The sequence below is a fragment of the Sitophilus oryzae genome, unplaced genomic scaffold (genome assembly GCF_002938485.1).
Source record: "Sitophilus oryzae breed Bouriz unplaced genomic scaffold, Soryzae_2.0 scaffold_637_pilon_pilon, whole genome shotgun sequence".
Lineage (NCBI taxonomy): Eukaryota > Metazoa > Arthropoda > Insecta > Coleoptera > Curculionidae > Sitophilus > Sitophilus oryzae.
Genome location: NW_022147237.1, coordinates 4,042,785 through 4,059,836, shown reverse-complemented (window position 1 = coordinate 4,059,836; position 17,052 = coordinate 4,042,785). Strand labels below are relative to the sequence as shown.

The 17,052-nt window shown below is 32.0% G+C and overlaps 1 protein-coding gene across 1 annotated transcript; it reads right to left on the bottom strand.

Annotated features, from left to right (window-relative positions):
* Positions 1-13,133: 13,133 nt before the first annotated feature.
* Positions 13,134-14,357, bottom strand: LOC115887796 (probable serine/threonine-protein kinase DDB_G0276461). Its single transcript, XM_030907293.1, has one exon. The coding sequence runs from the start codon at positions 14,355-14,357 to the stop codon at positions 13,134-13,136; it is 1,224 nt and encodes a 407-aa protein (XP_030763153.1).
* Positions 14,358-17,052: the final 2,695 nt, after the last annotated feature.

Below are 17,052 nucleotides of genomic sequence, written 5' to 3'. Positions count from 1 at the left end.
TTTAGCATATTAAAGATCGTTTTTCGTAGATTGATCTGATTTTTCTAAATTTTGTATGAGATTTAGTTTTCTATGATATACAGGGTGTGAAAAAAAGGAATGTAATTTTTGTGTTGCTGCCATTTTGCTAAAAAACAAAATTTAACTAGAATTGTGAGTTCTGGGTATAGCCACAGTTTAAAGAATATAAAATATATCAGTTGACCCACTCTTCGCCCGTATCAAAATTCCTCCCGCCGCTCCCCGCCTGTCGTTGCTCCACGTGTACACAGCGTTCCAAGTTTATTTTAGTTTTGTTTTCGGCCCGACGCATAGGGTGAACCAAAAATAGTGTTTTAGTTGTTTTGTTCGAATTGTGAATAAAATGTCTACTAGAAATAATTGTGCAGTGGATGGTTGTGAAAGTAGAATGACAGACAATATATCGTTCTTTAGGTGCCCAAAAGATGAAGGAAGGTATGTGTTTATATAGTATAGGATATTAAGTATATAATAATTAAAGTATTAGACATATTAAGTATATTATAATTATGGAAACCTAACTATGAATAAATTGTTTTAAAAATATACATATAAATTAAGAAAAGATTTTACTCGGAATATGCACAAAATATTTATTTTTAACAATTAGTTTATTATTTTAGTAGATATTTCAGAGTAGTAGTAGATACCTTACTATTATGTTTTGGATTTTGCAGTATTTACCTATTTTGCAGTTGAAATATTGCTATTATATCATATATTATAACATTGTAATCTGTATTATCTATATTTTTATTTGTAATATTTCACCATTTCACCTGAATATATACTATATATACAGTGTATCAATTTTAAAACTTCCCACCCTTAATATCTTTCTCGCAGTTAAAAGTATGAAAAATCGGAAAGACACGTCAATTTTATTTGTAAGGGGGACACTTTAAATTAATATTTTTAGCCTTTTTCTTTTAACCCCCTAGGAAGGGGAGATGTCACCCTTACAATCTTAAATGGGAATGGGGGTCAAGTGGCACATGGTTTTAAAGGGCGTTTAATTTTCTCTTCAGTGGTATCCTACTTTGTTGCTTTTTGTCGAGTGGTTTCCGAATAATCACGTTTCAAAGTTGCAGAAACAATTAAACATGCCTGCATTGAGATTTTGGTTTTCAGTCTAGTGTTTACACAAAAATTATTGCAATGGATCTCCTTATAGTACAAAAGATTAGAAGATCACATTACACTACTTACGCCCTATCTTATAAGTTGATCAGAATGTTGTCCATTTTCCTGTTAACAATAATAAAGTGTGTTTTCAAACTCCTTCCTAACATTTCGGAAAACTTCACCGGGAATTGACCGGCATTCTGCTGTAATTCGCCTTTTAAGATCATCAATATCAGTAGGTTGTGTTCTATAAACAATGGATTTAAGATGTCCCCAAAGAAAGAAATCTAAGGGCGCAAACATAGTGCGGCATCTCGATGCGATGCTCGCCAAGATGCTGGCCGCGCTGCTCGCCAGGATGGTAGCTGCGATGCATCCTACGCGCACTGTTTTAAAACGGCGAATAGGTGCGCGTAGGCATACTGAAGCATTTACCATCGCCGTTTTGTTAAACACCAGTTTATATAAAGTAGTTATTAATTAATTAATTAGTATAGGCCCTTGTTGCATTTTAGTTGATTTCAACAAATTCCGACCGCAGCGCTACAACGGCAAAAATCAGATATTATTCCTACCTATTTCACGTCGCCGTCATGTTGATCGCATAGAATAATATTGAAATCGTGGTTTTCTTATAATATATAAGTATTTTAGTTTTTTGCTAGTGCAGTTATTGATACAAAAAAGAGATAAAACACTCAGGTACCAGGTATGTGTGATGTAACGCTGTTTCGGGTAGTAAAAAATAAATGAAAAAGAATTCGAACTAGCCGTCGGCATCGTGCTGTGTTGTGACAATTTCAAATGTTAATAAAATTGCCGAAAAAATGTTAACGCATAAAGGAGAGTGCAATTAGGGCGTTGTTGGGTGCAATTACATTCAATAACTCAACTTTCCCGGATATTCAACTCTCCCGAAACAAAATTTTATAGCTTCATAGTTTCTCACACCGATTTGATCAAAAGCAAAAATGGTTTCAAGCAGTTCGACGAAACAAGTGAGTAAACAAAGTGCTCGTTACATAATCAAAAAATTAAAAAGACATATACTATGAGAGGATAAAATATAATTTGCATATTAATGGTATACTTTTCTTAATCAACTAGTGATTAAAGTACTTGCTATAAATAAATAAAGTCCATAAACCAATTTCGATTTTGAAAAAAAGCTACTGTCACTAGAAACTTGCCATGACGACATCAGCTCTCTTTGTTTATTGAAAAATTGCTCTTTATTCAAAATCTGAGCTAGATAGGTATAGGACACCCTAATATATGTAGTTTGAAAGAGCATTTGAATCTGTTTCGATTTATTTTAAAAAATAGGTTGTCGTATTTGAAATAACAAAGTTTTTATGTAAAATAAATATTTGAAATAAATCATCAATTTTTGGTACCCCTGTGTGTGTATGTGCGTCGAAAGAACGAAAAAAGTGCTTCGAAAACGATGAAACAAAGCGGGGAAAAACGGGGAAAAACGTTCTGTCTTCGCATTAATAATCGAAAAAAAAAAGATATTAAGTATTTTTTGTGATGTAGATGTTGATTTGTATGAAGGTGCGTATTCATTATCCGCACGAACGAACGAACGAACGAACGAATGTTCGCTAGTGGTATGGACGGGGACCGCACGATAGGACCACACGAGGAGACCGGAGGCATTTGTTGGCGAACGCCTTTGATGTACCGCATATGTACCGACTCGAAACGGATGGTCGAGCGAACGAACGAACGAACGGCCGCATGCGTTCGGTCCCCGTCTAAATATACCGCACTTTCATTCGTTCGTTCGTTCGTTCGTTCGGATAATGAATACGCACCTTAATATACAAAATTCAGTTATATGGTTTTAGGGTAACATATACATTTCAATAGCTTTTTTTTCTGTCTTATCATGTATGTTTTACTTTTTTCTAACAATATAGTTTTTTAGTAAAAATAACTTTTTTCTAGCATATTATTTTTTACTAATTAATCAATCAGTTGTTTTTAGGGTAACATATACATTTCAATAGCTTTTTTTCTATCTTATCATGTATGTTTTACTTTTTTCTAACCATATAGTTTTTTAGTAAAAATAACTTTTTTCTAGCATATTATTTTTTACTAATTAATCAATCAGTTGTTTTTAGGGTAACATATACATTTCAATAGCTTTTTTTTCTGTCTTATCATGTACGTTTTACTTTTTTCTAACCATATAGTTTTTAGTAAAAATAACTTTTTTCTAGCATATTATTTTTTACTAATTAATCAATCAGTTATAGGAAGTTTTTCGAGATGCTTCTGTTTTACCAGGTTTAAGTTGGATAATTGTCAATTTGTAGATAGGTTATTTTTTTTACTTATAATATATTCTAACTACCTGTTAAATAAATATTGTTTTTCTGTTCTTTTTATATCAGATTTTTAATTATGTGACATATTAACTGCATTTCATTCCACCCTCCAGCAAATAATAAGTAGGTACGGAATTTTTTTGTATAATTAGTTTTTCTAGTGTATTATATTTTGCTAATAAATTTGTTCACTTCAGTTATAGAAAGTTTTTGGAGATGTTTTTGTTTTACTAGTTTTAAGTTGGATAATTGTCATTTTGTAATTAGGTATATTTATTTTTACTTAAAATGTATTCTAACTTTTTTTGTGTTCTTTTATACCCCTTTATCTACTTATGTTGAATATTATATATTATATATATTGCCGAAAATCAAAATTTTCGAATACCAGGCCCAACAAAATCCCAAACTTGATAAAAATTAATATCACATCAAGTAATTCATTACCGTATATCGAAATATTAAATCCAAATATTAAAATTTTAATCGACACCGGTAGTTCAAGATCTATATTAAGACCAAGCATTGCCGAGAAATATTATCCTCAATGCATATATCGCGAGAATAATGTAATTAAAACCGCCGTTGGAAGAAAAAACACTCACTTTCAAGCTAGAATCCCTGCTTTCTCAGAATTACAAACAAACTACAATATAGACTTTATTCTTCTTGAATTCCACGAATTTTTCGATGGTGTAATCGGAATGAAAGATTTAATAAATCTGAAAACATTTATTGATTTAACAAATAGCAAATTAAGAGGACCAACTTTCGAAATTCCTCTAAAGTATCGAAAAACACCAAAAATTAATTTTTGTGCAAACGAAAATTTAAAAGAAAATTTTACCAAAACTGACGCTATTTCGGAAAATTCTATTAACTGTAACGCAGTAGAAACCGAATCTATTGACAACAACTTAGGAGACAGCGACGAAATTATTAGAGATTTTATTATAAATGACCAAAACTTAACTAATTTAGGTCCAGAACCTTTTATCGAAGTTATACCACCAAAAATAAATATAATTTCGGATGTACAAATAAACCCACCTACAAGTCAAGTTATAAGTCAGCTAGATCTACCTGAAAGAAGAAATCTACCTGAAAGAACAGATCCGCCTGACAAGACAACAAGTCAAGTTATAAGTGAACCTTTAGATCAAACTGAAAGAAGAGATCTACCTGAAAGAACAGATCCACCTGACAAAATAGTCATAGAACCACCTACAAGACCAGAAACGGACTTAGAAACTGTTCATTCATCAGCGGAAAACCCAGTGTTAGATATGCCTATTACAGAGAGACCCATAAATACATATAAAAACCAAGTCATAACTCACGGAGAGATAAACGATTTTAATATAATAAGAGAGAAAATATTTTCTAACAACAGAATGTACGTAACTATACCAAGTAGAGTACCTATTCCCTTTATAATTAAATTCTTTAAAGACTACTTATCACCAAATCAATTATACGCGATCTATTTTAGACATGAAAATTTGTCCAGAATATTTTCAGTAACAGCGACTTATAATACGAGACAACACAATCTTCTTTTTATAAAAGCTTTATTTTACTTATACATTAAAGTTACAAAAAAAAATTAGAAATACACAAGTTAAAATTAATAGATCTAAATTACTTCAAATCAAATATCTGTCTGAATCAAATAATGTCTGTTAGAAAAACAAGACGATTCGTAACATGCACACTAAGCACTCACTATCCGGCACCGGCATTACGTCAGCAGATTTCCGTTGTATAACTCCTCCCTCGGTAGAATCAACTATACCGACTGACGGGGTAGTTGAATAGGTGTCTCGGGGTGGCTGTTATTTTTCTTCTTACATAGGCAATGGTCAGGAACAAGTTTCTTGTAGGCAAAATAAATTAAAGCTGATAAAATTAGAACATAAATGGCTATTGTCCAGTAATTGGGATATCTATTTATGTCTTCTGATATTAAATGGGGTTGATTGGCTGTAATTTGCTCTCTTAGCTCATGCAAGCTGTCTAGACTAATATCCATAGTTTTCTTGTCTAATTTTAGAGTTGGTAAACGTTCAAAGTTGTCTGTGAAAGCTGCGAATAAAACTAGCTTATTCTCAGATTTGATATTCTTTCTTCCATTTACAACTAGTTTTGCTCCAATGGTAGCTTGGCATTCTGGAGGGATGTCAAATAGATATGTTCCACGAAATCTGACAGTTTCATCTTGGCTGTGGCATTTGATATTTATTACTTTTTCTTCAGGAAGAATACATATATATTTGTTGATGTTATCTAATTGGTTGACAATCGGTTGGGTAATTCGGATCTCGACTTGTTGGCAGGTGTCTTGGTTGGATGTAGTTCTTAGAAGCTGAACATCGCAAGGACTGGTTTCTTCAATTTCCTTTAGTGAATCTTCACAGATGAATTGTCGTGGTAGTGTCTCCGTACAGGGCTCATTATTGAATGCATAGTGCAATTTATTCTTTATTAAAAACTTATTTTGGGTTAAAACCGTCTTGAAGAGACTTTCGTGTGATATTGGTATTGAGAATAAATGATAGTAATCGAATTTATTTGGAAAAGTGATCGGAAAGTGTAATAGATAACTAATCTTATTATTGACAATAAAACATTTGAGAACAATAATTCTTTCAAAAATAAAGATATTTTTGATATTAACTGGCAAAGGCATATTTTCTTGGTCAATTATGTTTTCTATATTTTTTAATTCCTATAGAAGATCTTCAGTTTTAATTATACTAGGATGTAGAGTTTGTAATTTTGAAAATGCCAATGAATTCTCGAGATCTTGCAAAATTGAATTTATTATTTCATAAGCGTTTAAAAATTGATTTAATATATCTTTAAGATAGTTTGAATTCCCGCTGTTCTATTAACAATAAATGCTATTTGATCGATTTTACTGTCGAGAAATTTTTCATTTAAATTTATCTTTTGAATTGTAGAGTTAAATCTTTCAATCACTTTTACTGAAAGCCGAATTACCTTTCAGAATACTCTCCTTAAAATTATTTTGATTATTTTGCAATTTTTTTATTAAATGCTCATAATGTTCGCCATCGGCAGCGTCTAGATTCCCTGTAATAGCCTTGAAAACTGATCCTACCATATTTATTAAACCTCTTTTGTATCTTAAAGGGTGTGGAGTAAGTTCTTTTATTTTATTTTCGACTCTCCCTTGTATTATTTTTAAAGATTTTAAATAATTAACTAGATCTAACTGATATTCAGAGTGGGAATTTATTAGATCCGTAGCTGACTTTGCTTTAGTATGCAATTTATTTATTTCGCAAATTATAGGATTAAGATCGAAGAAATGCATTAGTGTAAATGTATTTTGCTTAACTTTTGCCTCTCCTAACTTTACAGGTAGTAATCCTAAATTTCCATCTAAATTTCTAACGTTGATTTTCTCTGGTGCATCGTCGGCACATGCCAATGCTCTGAAATATAATACATATCTCTATTAGAACTAAGTTAACCTAGGTCAGTAATATTTAATTATCAAAGCTATACCTATTTCTTAAAGGACGTTTTATATTACTCATGTGAACTTTTGCGTGGGTATCCGTTGATATGGTTTTCTTTAACGGGTCAACATTTTTTACTTTTACCGGTTTAGTGAATTTATCGCCTAATTTTTGTCTACGATGTTTTTTGATATATATATATATATATATATATATATATATATATATATATATATATATATATATATATATATATATATATATATATATATATATATATATATATATATATCCTTATTTAGTTCTATGATTTCGGGATCGTTTCGTTTTTCGTTAATTTTTCCGATAATTTTTTCCTTGTTTGACATAAGTGTTTCGCTCATTTTAGAATATAATAATTTTGTTTTTTCCTTGTGGTCACTAATATAATTTGTCAATAGTATTTTATCAATATCCAAATATTAAAAGGATCGTTTGAAGTTATGTGACCATTTATTATATCTATAGGTTTAAATTTGGTGACAGAATGTAATGAATGGTTATAGGGGAGTATAGCGTATTTCATTTTTTGTTGGATAGTAGCATGGTAAAGAATACAAGGTACGATCGATAGCGGCTCCAATTTCGTTCAGTTCGCGCATACCACCTGTGACGTCACTAGGAAAATAATGAATAAATAAAAAATAAAGAAAGTTGACAGGAGATCTGCATTTTTTGGGGTTATGGTTAAGAATTGTTTATTTTTAAGACTTTTTAGTTCGTTTAATTTAATAATTACTAAAACCAGCAGTTTCAAAAATATATTTAAAAATAATAATTATCTATTAACATGGATTTGGACCATAATAGGTAAGAATACTAAATTTATTTCTGTATTCGGTATAAAATTGTTTATTAGGTTTTTAGTTTGCGATGTTTATGGTAAATAATTTTTATGTTCATTGCCTCTGAATTCACATGAGGACAGAGATGAGGATATCTATGGAAAAGTAACCACAAGAGGAATTGTTACATCATTTAAAAAATGTTGGGAATTATATTGTTTCCCATCTAAAAATAGAAAATGCCAATGCAGATGAATGTATTGTAATTGTGATAGAAGTAATTCCAAGGGTGAAGTTTATTATAATTAGTGATCTGGTGCTTCTTTTTATATGTAGATGTTTCAGGTTTTGAGAATAAATCGGTTGAACGAAACCCAAAATTTAGAGGAAGTATTTGCATACCCAGAATATGCCCATCAAGGATTATATAGCTCAAATTTCCTTTGATCGTAGGCAATTATTCAATGCAAATTAACTTTTTAAGTGACTGAAATATTAAATAGTTTACAATATGGTATATCACTGTAAAAATATATTACTTTTAGGTACAATTAGGGCCAGATACATTTCAAAAAGTAGAATATTATTTTATATTAAATGAGGTATTGTACCAACAATCAATTTATATTAATACCGCAGATTAAAAAATAACAGAATAAATAGTTCTTTCTTTTATACTACAAAAATAAACTATAGAATACAACAGTATTTAAAAAAAAAAGTTATGTCCCGCCGAGATTCGAACCCCGGTCTCTCGCTTCCTAGCCCAACTCCTTACGCACTGCTCCATAGTAACTTGCTTAGCGATAATTCAATGACGGTATATAAACAAAAAAACAGGTTTATAACAATACCTTGACGATTTAAACTGGCGCGCGGAGCGTGCTGACCAATAGCGCCTGTTATCACCTGTGACGTAGCGACCAACCTGCGCAATATCATACCTTGTATTCTTTGTACCATGGATAGTAGTGTTTTGGAAATTTTGATTATTTAACAATCGGATATGTTCGGATAGGGTGCAATGCAATCGTTCTACAACTCCGTTGGACTGGGGATGGTTAGGCGAACAAAAATGGACATGAATTTTGTGTAACTGCAGAAGTTCCGTTACAACAGTGTTTTTAAATTCGGTTCCGTTGTCGACTACTATTTTTGATGGTATACCATGGTGACAAAAAAACGATAATAAATTGTCTACAATTTCAATTCCGGTTAAAGACTTTATTGGGTATGCCTGTGCATATTTTGAAAAGCTGTCAATGATTGTCAAGAATTTAGTTTGTTCAAGAGTGTATGTATCTAAATGTATAATTTCAAAAGGTTTAGAGGCGGTGGGTGTAATATTCATTTTTATATTTATGGGGGTTCTTTCATATTTGCTTTGCTGACATATTTCACATTGATTAATAAAAGTTTGGATACAGCTTTTCAAATTTGGCCAGTAATATTTACTTTTTATTCTACTTTCTGTTTCGTCAATCCCTCTATGATTTGTCTTACTTTCGTGGTAGTTTTTTATTACTTGGGGAATTTCGTCCTTTTCGGTTATATCGATTAGTTTTGTAAGACATCTTTTAAATTTAAATGAAGGCCATCTGAAACATTTTCTGATTACCTCACAGAAAGGTTCATACATATCTGCAGATTCGAAATATATAAAATAGGTCTTGTCCGGTATAACATGTTCTTTAACAAAAGTTAGAATGTCCGTTTCAAAATTATTTTCTGAAAGTTGTACTAAAAATCGTCTTCTCTTTTCGAACAAAATTAATGTTCTTACTTTACTAGGACTGTGTAGAACTCTAGAAAAAATTATCTGGTTAGCGCCATAATTAACCGCTGTTTCTAGGATGGGAACACCGATTGACTCTTTGCGAATGAATGGTTCCATCGTTATTTTGCTCGTTTAGATCTTGACAATACAGCGCGTTCCTTATCTGGTTGTGCTATAATGGAGGCATTATCTAAGATACTTTCTTCTATTCTGCCATTTTGCTCACGTTGCAGTTCTTCTTCAAGCTCCTCGTTGGAGTTATCTCTATAGTCTTTTAAAACAGAAATGTCGTTGGTATCTTTTGTGTGTATCTCAATTCTGGATAAGGCATCTGCGTTGGTGTTTAGTTTGCCTTTCTTGTAAATGATCTTGTAGTCAAATTCTTCCATCTTTATATGCCAACGCAAGAGTTTACTGCTCGGGTCTTTGAGAGAAAACAGCCATTGCAAAGGCTTATGGTCAGTGATAATGTTAAATTTTCGATCAAATAAATAGGGGCGAAAATATTTCGTTGCCCATACTAGACACAGACATTCTTTCTCTATCGTAGAGTAATTTGTTTCAGAATCATTCAAGGTTCGTGATGCGTATGCGACTGGAAGGTCTTGTCCAATCGGACCCTGTGACAATACCGCGCCTAAGGCATATTACTGGCATCGGTAGTAAGATTGAAGGGCTGAGAGAAGTCAGGGTAATGTAAAATAGGTTGGTTGGTCAAACTATTTTTACAATATTCAAAGCAATCTACAAATTCAAAGTTATGTTCAATTTTGGCTCCTTTTTTAAGACATTTCGTCAATGGTTTCGTAATTTTGGCAAAATTATTTATGAATTTTCTGTAGTACCCTAGAAGTCCTAAAAATTCCTTAATCTGTTTGGTTGTTTTCGGTATGGGGTAGTTCTTGATAGCTTTAATTTTTTCCGGATTAGGCCTGAATCCATCTGGTGTCACTATATGGCCTAAGTACGCAACTTCGCGACGCAAAAATTCACTCTTGTCAAGTTGGATTTTAAAGTTTGATTCTCTTAGTCTAGTAAAAACAGATCTTAAACGTTCTATATGCTCTTGTAATGATGTTGAATATACAATAATGTCGGCGAGATATACGAGACATTTCTCATTTTGGATACCTCGTAAAATACTGTCCATTATTCTTTGGAATGTCGCGGGCGCGTTCTTCAACCCAAACGGTATTCTCAAGAACTCGTAGTGTCCGTTTTCTGTATTGAAAGCTGTCTTCGAAATATCATTTTCGCTCATCTCAATCTGATGAAATCCGCTCGCTAGATCTAAGGTTGTGAAGTATTGACATTTCCCTAATTTGTCAAGTAAATCTGTGATATTGGGAAGCGGATATTTGTCATCAATGGTCTTTTCGTTAAGCTTGCGGTAATCAATAACGACTCGCCATTTTTGATTTCCCGAAGCGTCCAACTTTTTGGGCACCACCCAAATTGGAGATGACCACGGCGAATTGCTATGGCGGATTATATTCTGATTTAGCATTTTATTAATTTGACTCTCCACTTCTCGTTTGTGAACAAACGGGTACCTATATGACTTGGTATACACTGGTATTTCATCAGATGTTTTGATATGATGTTTAATTTTATTTGTAAAAAATGTAAGTGGGGTGTCCTCATAATAAAATACGTCAGAAAATTCAGCACACAAATTAATAATTTCAGATTTTTCTTCTAAATTTAAGTGATCTGTTCGAATTACCGAAGGATCAAATTCAAAATTGTCTAAATTTTCAAAATTATGTAATTCAATATTATTTAAATCTTTTTTATTAAATTTTTCGACTTGGATCGGCTCAGAAAAATCTAAAACTACTGGACTAGTGGCAAAGAGTAGATAAGACAAGAGACGACAGTTCGCGCGGTACCTTTCATGTTTGAGTGGTGGGGAGAGTGACCTCGTCTCGCTTGTCCCTTTAAATTTTCGTAACTTTTTCGCGGGAAATTTGAAATAGACTATTATTAAAATTTGCCTGTATAGCTTATAAATAGTTACTGTGTGGGTAAAGAGATAAATAGAAACGAAAAAATGAGTTTTCTAAATATTATATAAAATAAATTATAATTAGAAACATATTTGTCGGGGAATAAAGATAATAAAAGCAATATTTTGTATATCGTTGGTAAACAAGAGAAAGTGACCAAGTCGATTTGTAAGAAATGTTTTATTTACGTGTATTTTTTTTACATATGGACTTGAACAAGTGTAATATCACAATGTGGAGTTTATCAAAAAAATAGAGTTGCTCAATTTTTATTTAATAAATCCTTGCAATTATATAGTATATTTCTATAAAAATACTTTTCAGGATCCTTTGGAAAAAAGTAAAATATTAATTTTGTCGAAGAACAAGACCTATTTTTGCAGTCTTTATAAGCACACACAATGCCACCATCTCGTCTTTTCCTGCTAACAATAATTACAAATTAGAATGCTATAAAAACGATACTAAAATTAAACCTTAAAAACTCTCAAATCGATAATATATCGAAAAACTCTGAAAACACACTTTAAAAAGGCAAAAATGCAAGAAAACAACTAATCAGATTTGTTTATGTTTAAGCCTGATTAGCACAGCTGATTAGCGTCCTAAAATCTTAGGTTCGAATAAATAAAATGCGCAGTTGTCAGATTTTCAGATTTTATCTGTTTATCTTTGAAATCGACCAACTTTAGTCATTCTGTTTCTTTGATATTATCAGTACATTGCGAAAAAGAACCTAAACCAACCTAAACTAAAATTTACATTTCCGTATTAACATACGTTACTTTATATCCTTCTTATATTATTAATTTATTTTCAGAAAATCTTGTTAATTTTTCAAAGAAATATACTTGGCAACAGACAAAATGGGACTTGATGGGACCTTTAAATTTTAATATATCTGCGTCTCTCTCGCGAAATTCGACTTCTTTGTTCACTGTCGTCTCTTGTCTTATCTACTTTTTGCTAGTGGTTTTATTTAAAATTGTAGTTACGGCGTATCCGTTCTTAGCAACTGATAAACAGGATGGTATTTCACAATTCTGCAGTTTTTGATATGGAATGAAAATATCACCGTGTTTTACACTTGTTTTTATTCCAATAACTTGTTCTGTTCGTGGAGCCACAGTGATGGAATTTAATTCATTTTTAGTTCTGTGAAAAAGTAATCTGATCTTTGAGTACGGCTTTACTAGGTATCCTGTGTCGAAATCAAGGTTGGCTTGTAATAACTTATCTAATCCTATAAGTCCATAGAAAACATTGTGGAACTTAAATAAATAAAATTTTAATTTTTTGTTGTTAGGCAAATTAAAAATTTTAGATGCAGGGATCGATACACTGAATTTATGGGCTGACTGTTGAAATACAGTTGTTACAATAAATGGGTCATTAATAATAAATTTTGAATAAAATTTTGAAGCTAAATGTGGATCTAAAAATGATTTTGTAGACCCAGAGTCTATTAAAAATTTTTAAGTTATGTTCAGGGAAAATAATGTAAGATAATTCGCTGGCATTATTTGTATTTACGGATATTATTGGTGGTGTTAAGTATCCGTGTTCGTTACCAGGGTGTCCTGAAAATTTTCGTCCGGTTGAGTATATTGTTCAAATTGCTGTTGATGTTCTGAATAATTTTCATTTTCAGACATATCTGTTTGTCCGTATTCGTAATAATTGTTTTCGTCGTTATTTTCTAAATTTTGAAAATTATTTTCCTCATAGTCGATTTGATTGACATTTTCCATTTGAGTATTGCAGAGTTCTTCAGAAACAAACTTTTGTGGTGGTGGATAGTTGTTATTAAAGTTTGGTTTGATATTACTTGTTTGCCTCGTCGATATACTCATAGGGGTTGGTTTGGGAAAGGGTTGGTTCGGGTTCGGCTTAAAAACATTGGTTTGACTATTTTGATTAGGCTTTCCAAATACCTGAGAATTTGTTGGAAATCTATGTGGTATATTATTAAAATTAGGTCGAATTGGAATTGGCTGGGAAGGAAAACTTGGACGTGCTGAAAAAGAGTTATAAGGGGTGTGCATATTAAATGCATTAAAAGGTTGCCTTGGGGTGTTTTGCGAAAATTGTGGTTGAAAATTATTGCGAAAATTTTGGGGTTGAAATTTAGACATTTGGAATAATCGGGGTTGGAAAGATGGTGGTTTATGAACTGGCACTGTTAACTTAGGGATGTTTTGAAAATTTTGAAGATATTTGGTATTGTGTTCTTGTGTTACATATTGCAACGCGGTGGGTAAGTCTGTAGGTCTCATACACCTAATGGTAGTACCTAAAGGTTCTCTTAAACCCGAAAGATAAGTTTTCAAAGCTAGATCAGTATATAGTTTGCGTTTCAAATTTTTCGAATTTTGTTCAGTCTCGTGTATATCAACGAACGAGCATAAAAGGTTTAAAATATGTAAAATTTTGTCATAAAATTGGTTAGGACTTTCGTTAGGCGATTGTCGTAACATTACTAAGTCTCGATTCAAACAGGCTTCATCCCGTTGATCAGCAAAATTTCGATAAAGAGTTTCTTTTAATTCTTTCCATGTAGAAACGTTACTAACATTAATTACTAATTTTGCGTTTCCACTTAGTTTTCCAAATAAACAATTTAAAAGATAAACATTCTGAAAGTTATTGGGTTCGGTAATTATGTAGAAATTATCGATCAAACTTTGACATGTAGCAAGATATCGATTGAGATCGTTGGGATTTCCGTCAAAATTTGGTACGCAGTTAAGCAATTCAGGCTTAAAGTTATTCATAATTACTAAATTACTATTATTTATATTGCTATTATTAATGTGAGACAGATTACTTGAGTTTGAACTTACACTAGAGTCTCTTAAATAGGTATTACTTAAACTTAAATTTTTTAAAAAATCAGATAAATCTTCAATATTTGTCATTAAATTGCACTTACATTAATAAAACGAAGACTCTGTACATCTCTTCTATAAGGATGGTGGTTGGATCAGCAATTTGGTCTTCTCCAATGGTCACCTACCCTTGCGAGATTGGGCGATGTGGTCCCAATACTCCGATGTTCACGTTCTTTGCAACTTGTCGCCGGTTCTACGATAGAAGGGATTTCTTGATGTCCGAAGAACCACTCTGGGACAGTTTTTGCCGAAAAGTTCGAGATCACCACGGAATACTCAGTAAATTGTAGAAACAAACTCGTTCAACTCGATGTGACACGATCTGAGTATCCTACCGACTGCGCCACTTATAATACGAGACGACACAATCTTCTTTTTATAAAAGCTTTATTTTACTTATACATTAAAGTTACAAAAAAAATTAGAAATACACAAGTTAAAATTAATAGATCTAAATTACTTCAAATCAAATATCTGTCTGAATCAAATAATGTCTGTTAGAAAAACAAGACGATTCGTAACATGCACACTAAGCACTCACTATCCGGCACCGGCATTACGTCAGCAGATTTCCGTTGTATAACTAGCGCAAACTTATTTTAAAAATGCTTCATTTAAATTACTACATTGTACTAACATGCTAGAAGATATACAGGGTGAAAACGACTAAAAAGAAAAAAATAAAATTTACCATACAACGAAAACATGCCACCGAGGTATTAATGAGACAAGAATGGCTCTTAGTAGAAGATTTTACTGGCCAAGAATGTCAGATGACGTAACAGATTACATAAACAATTGTGAGGTATGTCAAAAGAACAAATATGATCGAAGCCCACCTGTCATCAAGTTTAACTTAACGCCAACAGCATCAAGACCCTTCGAGCATATACATGTAGATACTTTTAAGATCAACCACAATATGTATTTAACAATCTTAGATTCATTCTCCAGAGACGGTCAAGCATATCCTTTACAGAGTATAACTGGAACAGAGGTAGTAGAAAACTTATATACATTTATAACGCACCATGGATTACCTCTTAAAATCACTTCAGATCAAGGCACAGAGTTCAAGAATAAGGACTTAGAAGATTTTTGTAAATTGTATAAAATAGAGTTACACTTTACAACTCCTAAAAACAGCAACTCTAACTCACCTGTGGAACGCTTCCATTCATCAATAATAGAAAGTTATCGTTGTTTGAAAGACGAAAAAGATGATCTATCCAGTCAACAACTAATCAAGAGAGCAGTTATGGGATATAATAACTCTATCCACACTGTTACCAAATTCACACCATTTGAGGTTATTACAGGTCATATTAGAAGTGTAAATCCTTTCGATCTAAATGATAATGCTATTATTTCATCCTATGTGCAATTTCATAAGGAAACATCTAATAAGTTATACGAAAAACTGAGAGAAGTGAACGAACAAGTAAAAGAAAATATAATCACCAAAAGAAATGAAAATCGAACCGAACCACCAGATTTTCAATCGCAAAATACAGCCTATATACAAACTAAAGAACGCGCAAAAGATAAACCAAAATTTAAACCAATTCAAATAATCGATCAGACCGATATAAAGTTAAAAACCGAAAACACAAATTATCATAAAGCAAGCGCAAGAAAACCCAAAATTAATAAACGAAAATCTTTTCAGGGAACCAATAAAGCCGAAGATGCTGACATTGCCGTTCCGAGTGGTGACATTGCCGTTCCTAACTGGTGAGCAGAAGTACTATCATCACATGCGCCCCTAACGGTGATTTTCGAACTTCATTTAGATCATGAAATCTGGGCCCAAAATTTTTGCGTTCGATTCGCCTCCTCTTTTTAGACTCCATAGTTCAATGTTATTGGCGCCAAAATGGCGGATTTTTGGAGTTTTCTGTAAAAACTGTAGTGGTAGAACTGTTTAAATGTCATATTTGTTAATGATGGGAATAATCGAATTATTTTCACCATCGAATAATTAGTAATAATTCATATTTCACAATCGAATTAATAATTCGAATTATTTAGTAGTATTATAAATTTAACCTAAAAATAAATTCGTCCCAGCGAGTGCTCGTCTAGGGGCTATTTTAAACAAATCTGAACCATTACCATACGTATATTCTATCACTGAATAAAAAATATAAAAAAAAATATTCTTTATTCAATGTATTCTATTAACTGTGCCGAAGCCGTTTAATAAATTAAACCATAATTTAAAGTTTTAAATTTAAAAGTGCCGAGTTTATGATTGTTTCAATTCCTATTGAAAAGCTCATATCTAAAATAAAAGCTTCTTCTAAAACGATATAAGTATGTCCTTGTTTACGTGCGGTTCGTATTTCTTTTTATTTTATCAGTTGCAATCAATAATTATTTAGATAAAAGAAGAAAATTAATTTTAGTGTTCGGCAGGTGTTCGGTGAAATTTGGGTGAGATGGAAATGAACCAAATAATAGTATTCTTTCGTTCTCAACGAAATGAAAATTTTCACTTAAACTGATTTATTCCTACGTGGTATAGGAAATAACAATGATTTCTGGATTTTTCTATATCGGATCGTTCCGTTCTTTG

What these genes read in the sequence shown, in the direction of transcription:
- LOC115887796 (XM_030907293.1), bottom strand. Translation starts at nt 14,357, where the DNA reads ATGAATAACTTTAAGCCTGAATTGCTTAACTGCGTACCAAATTTTGAC.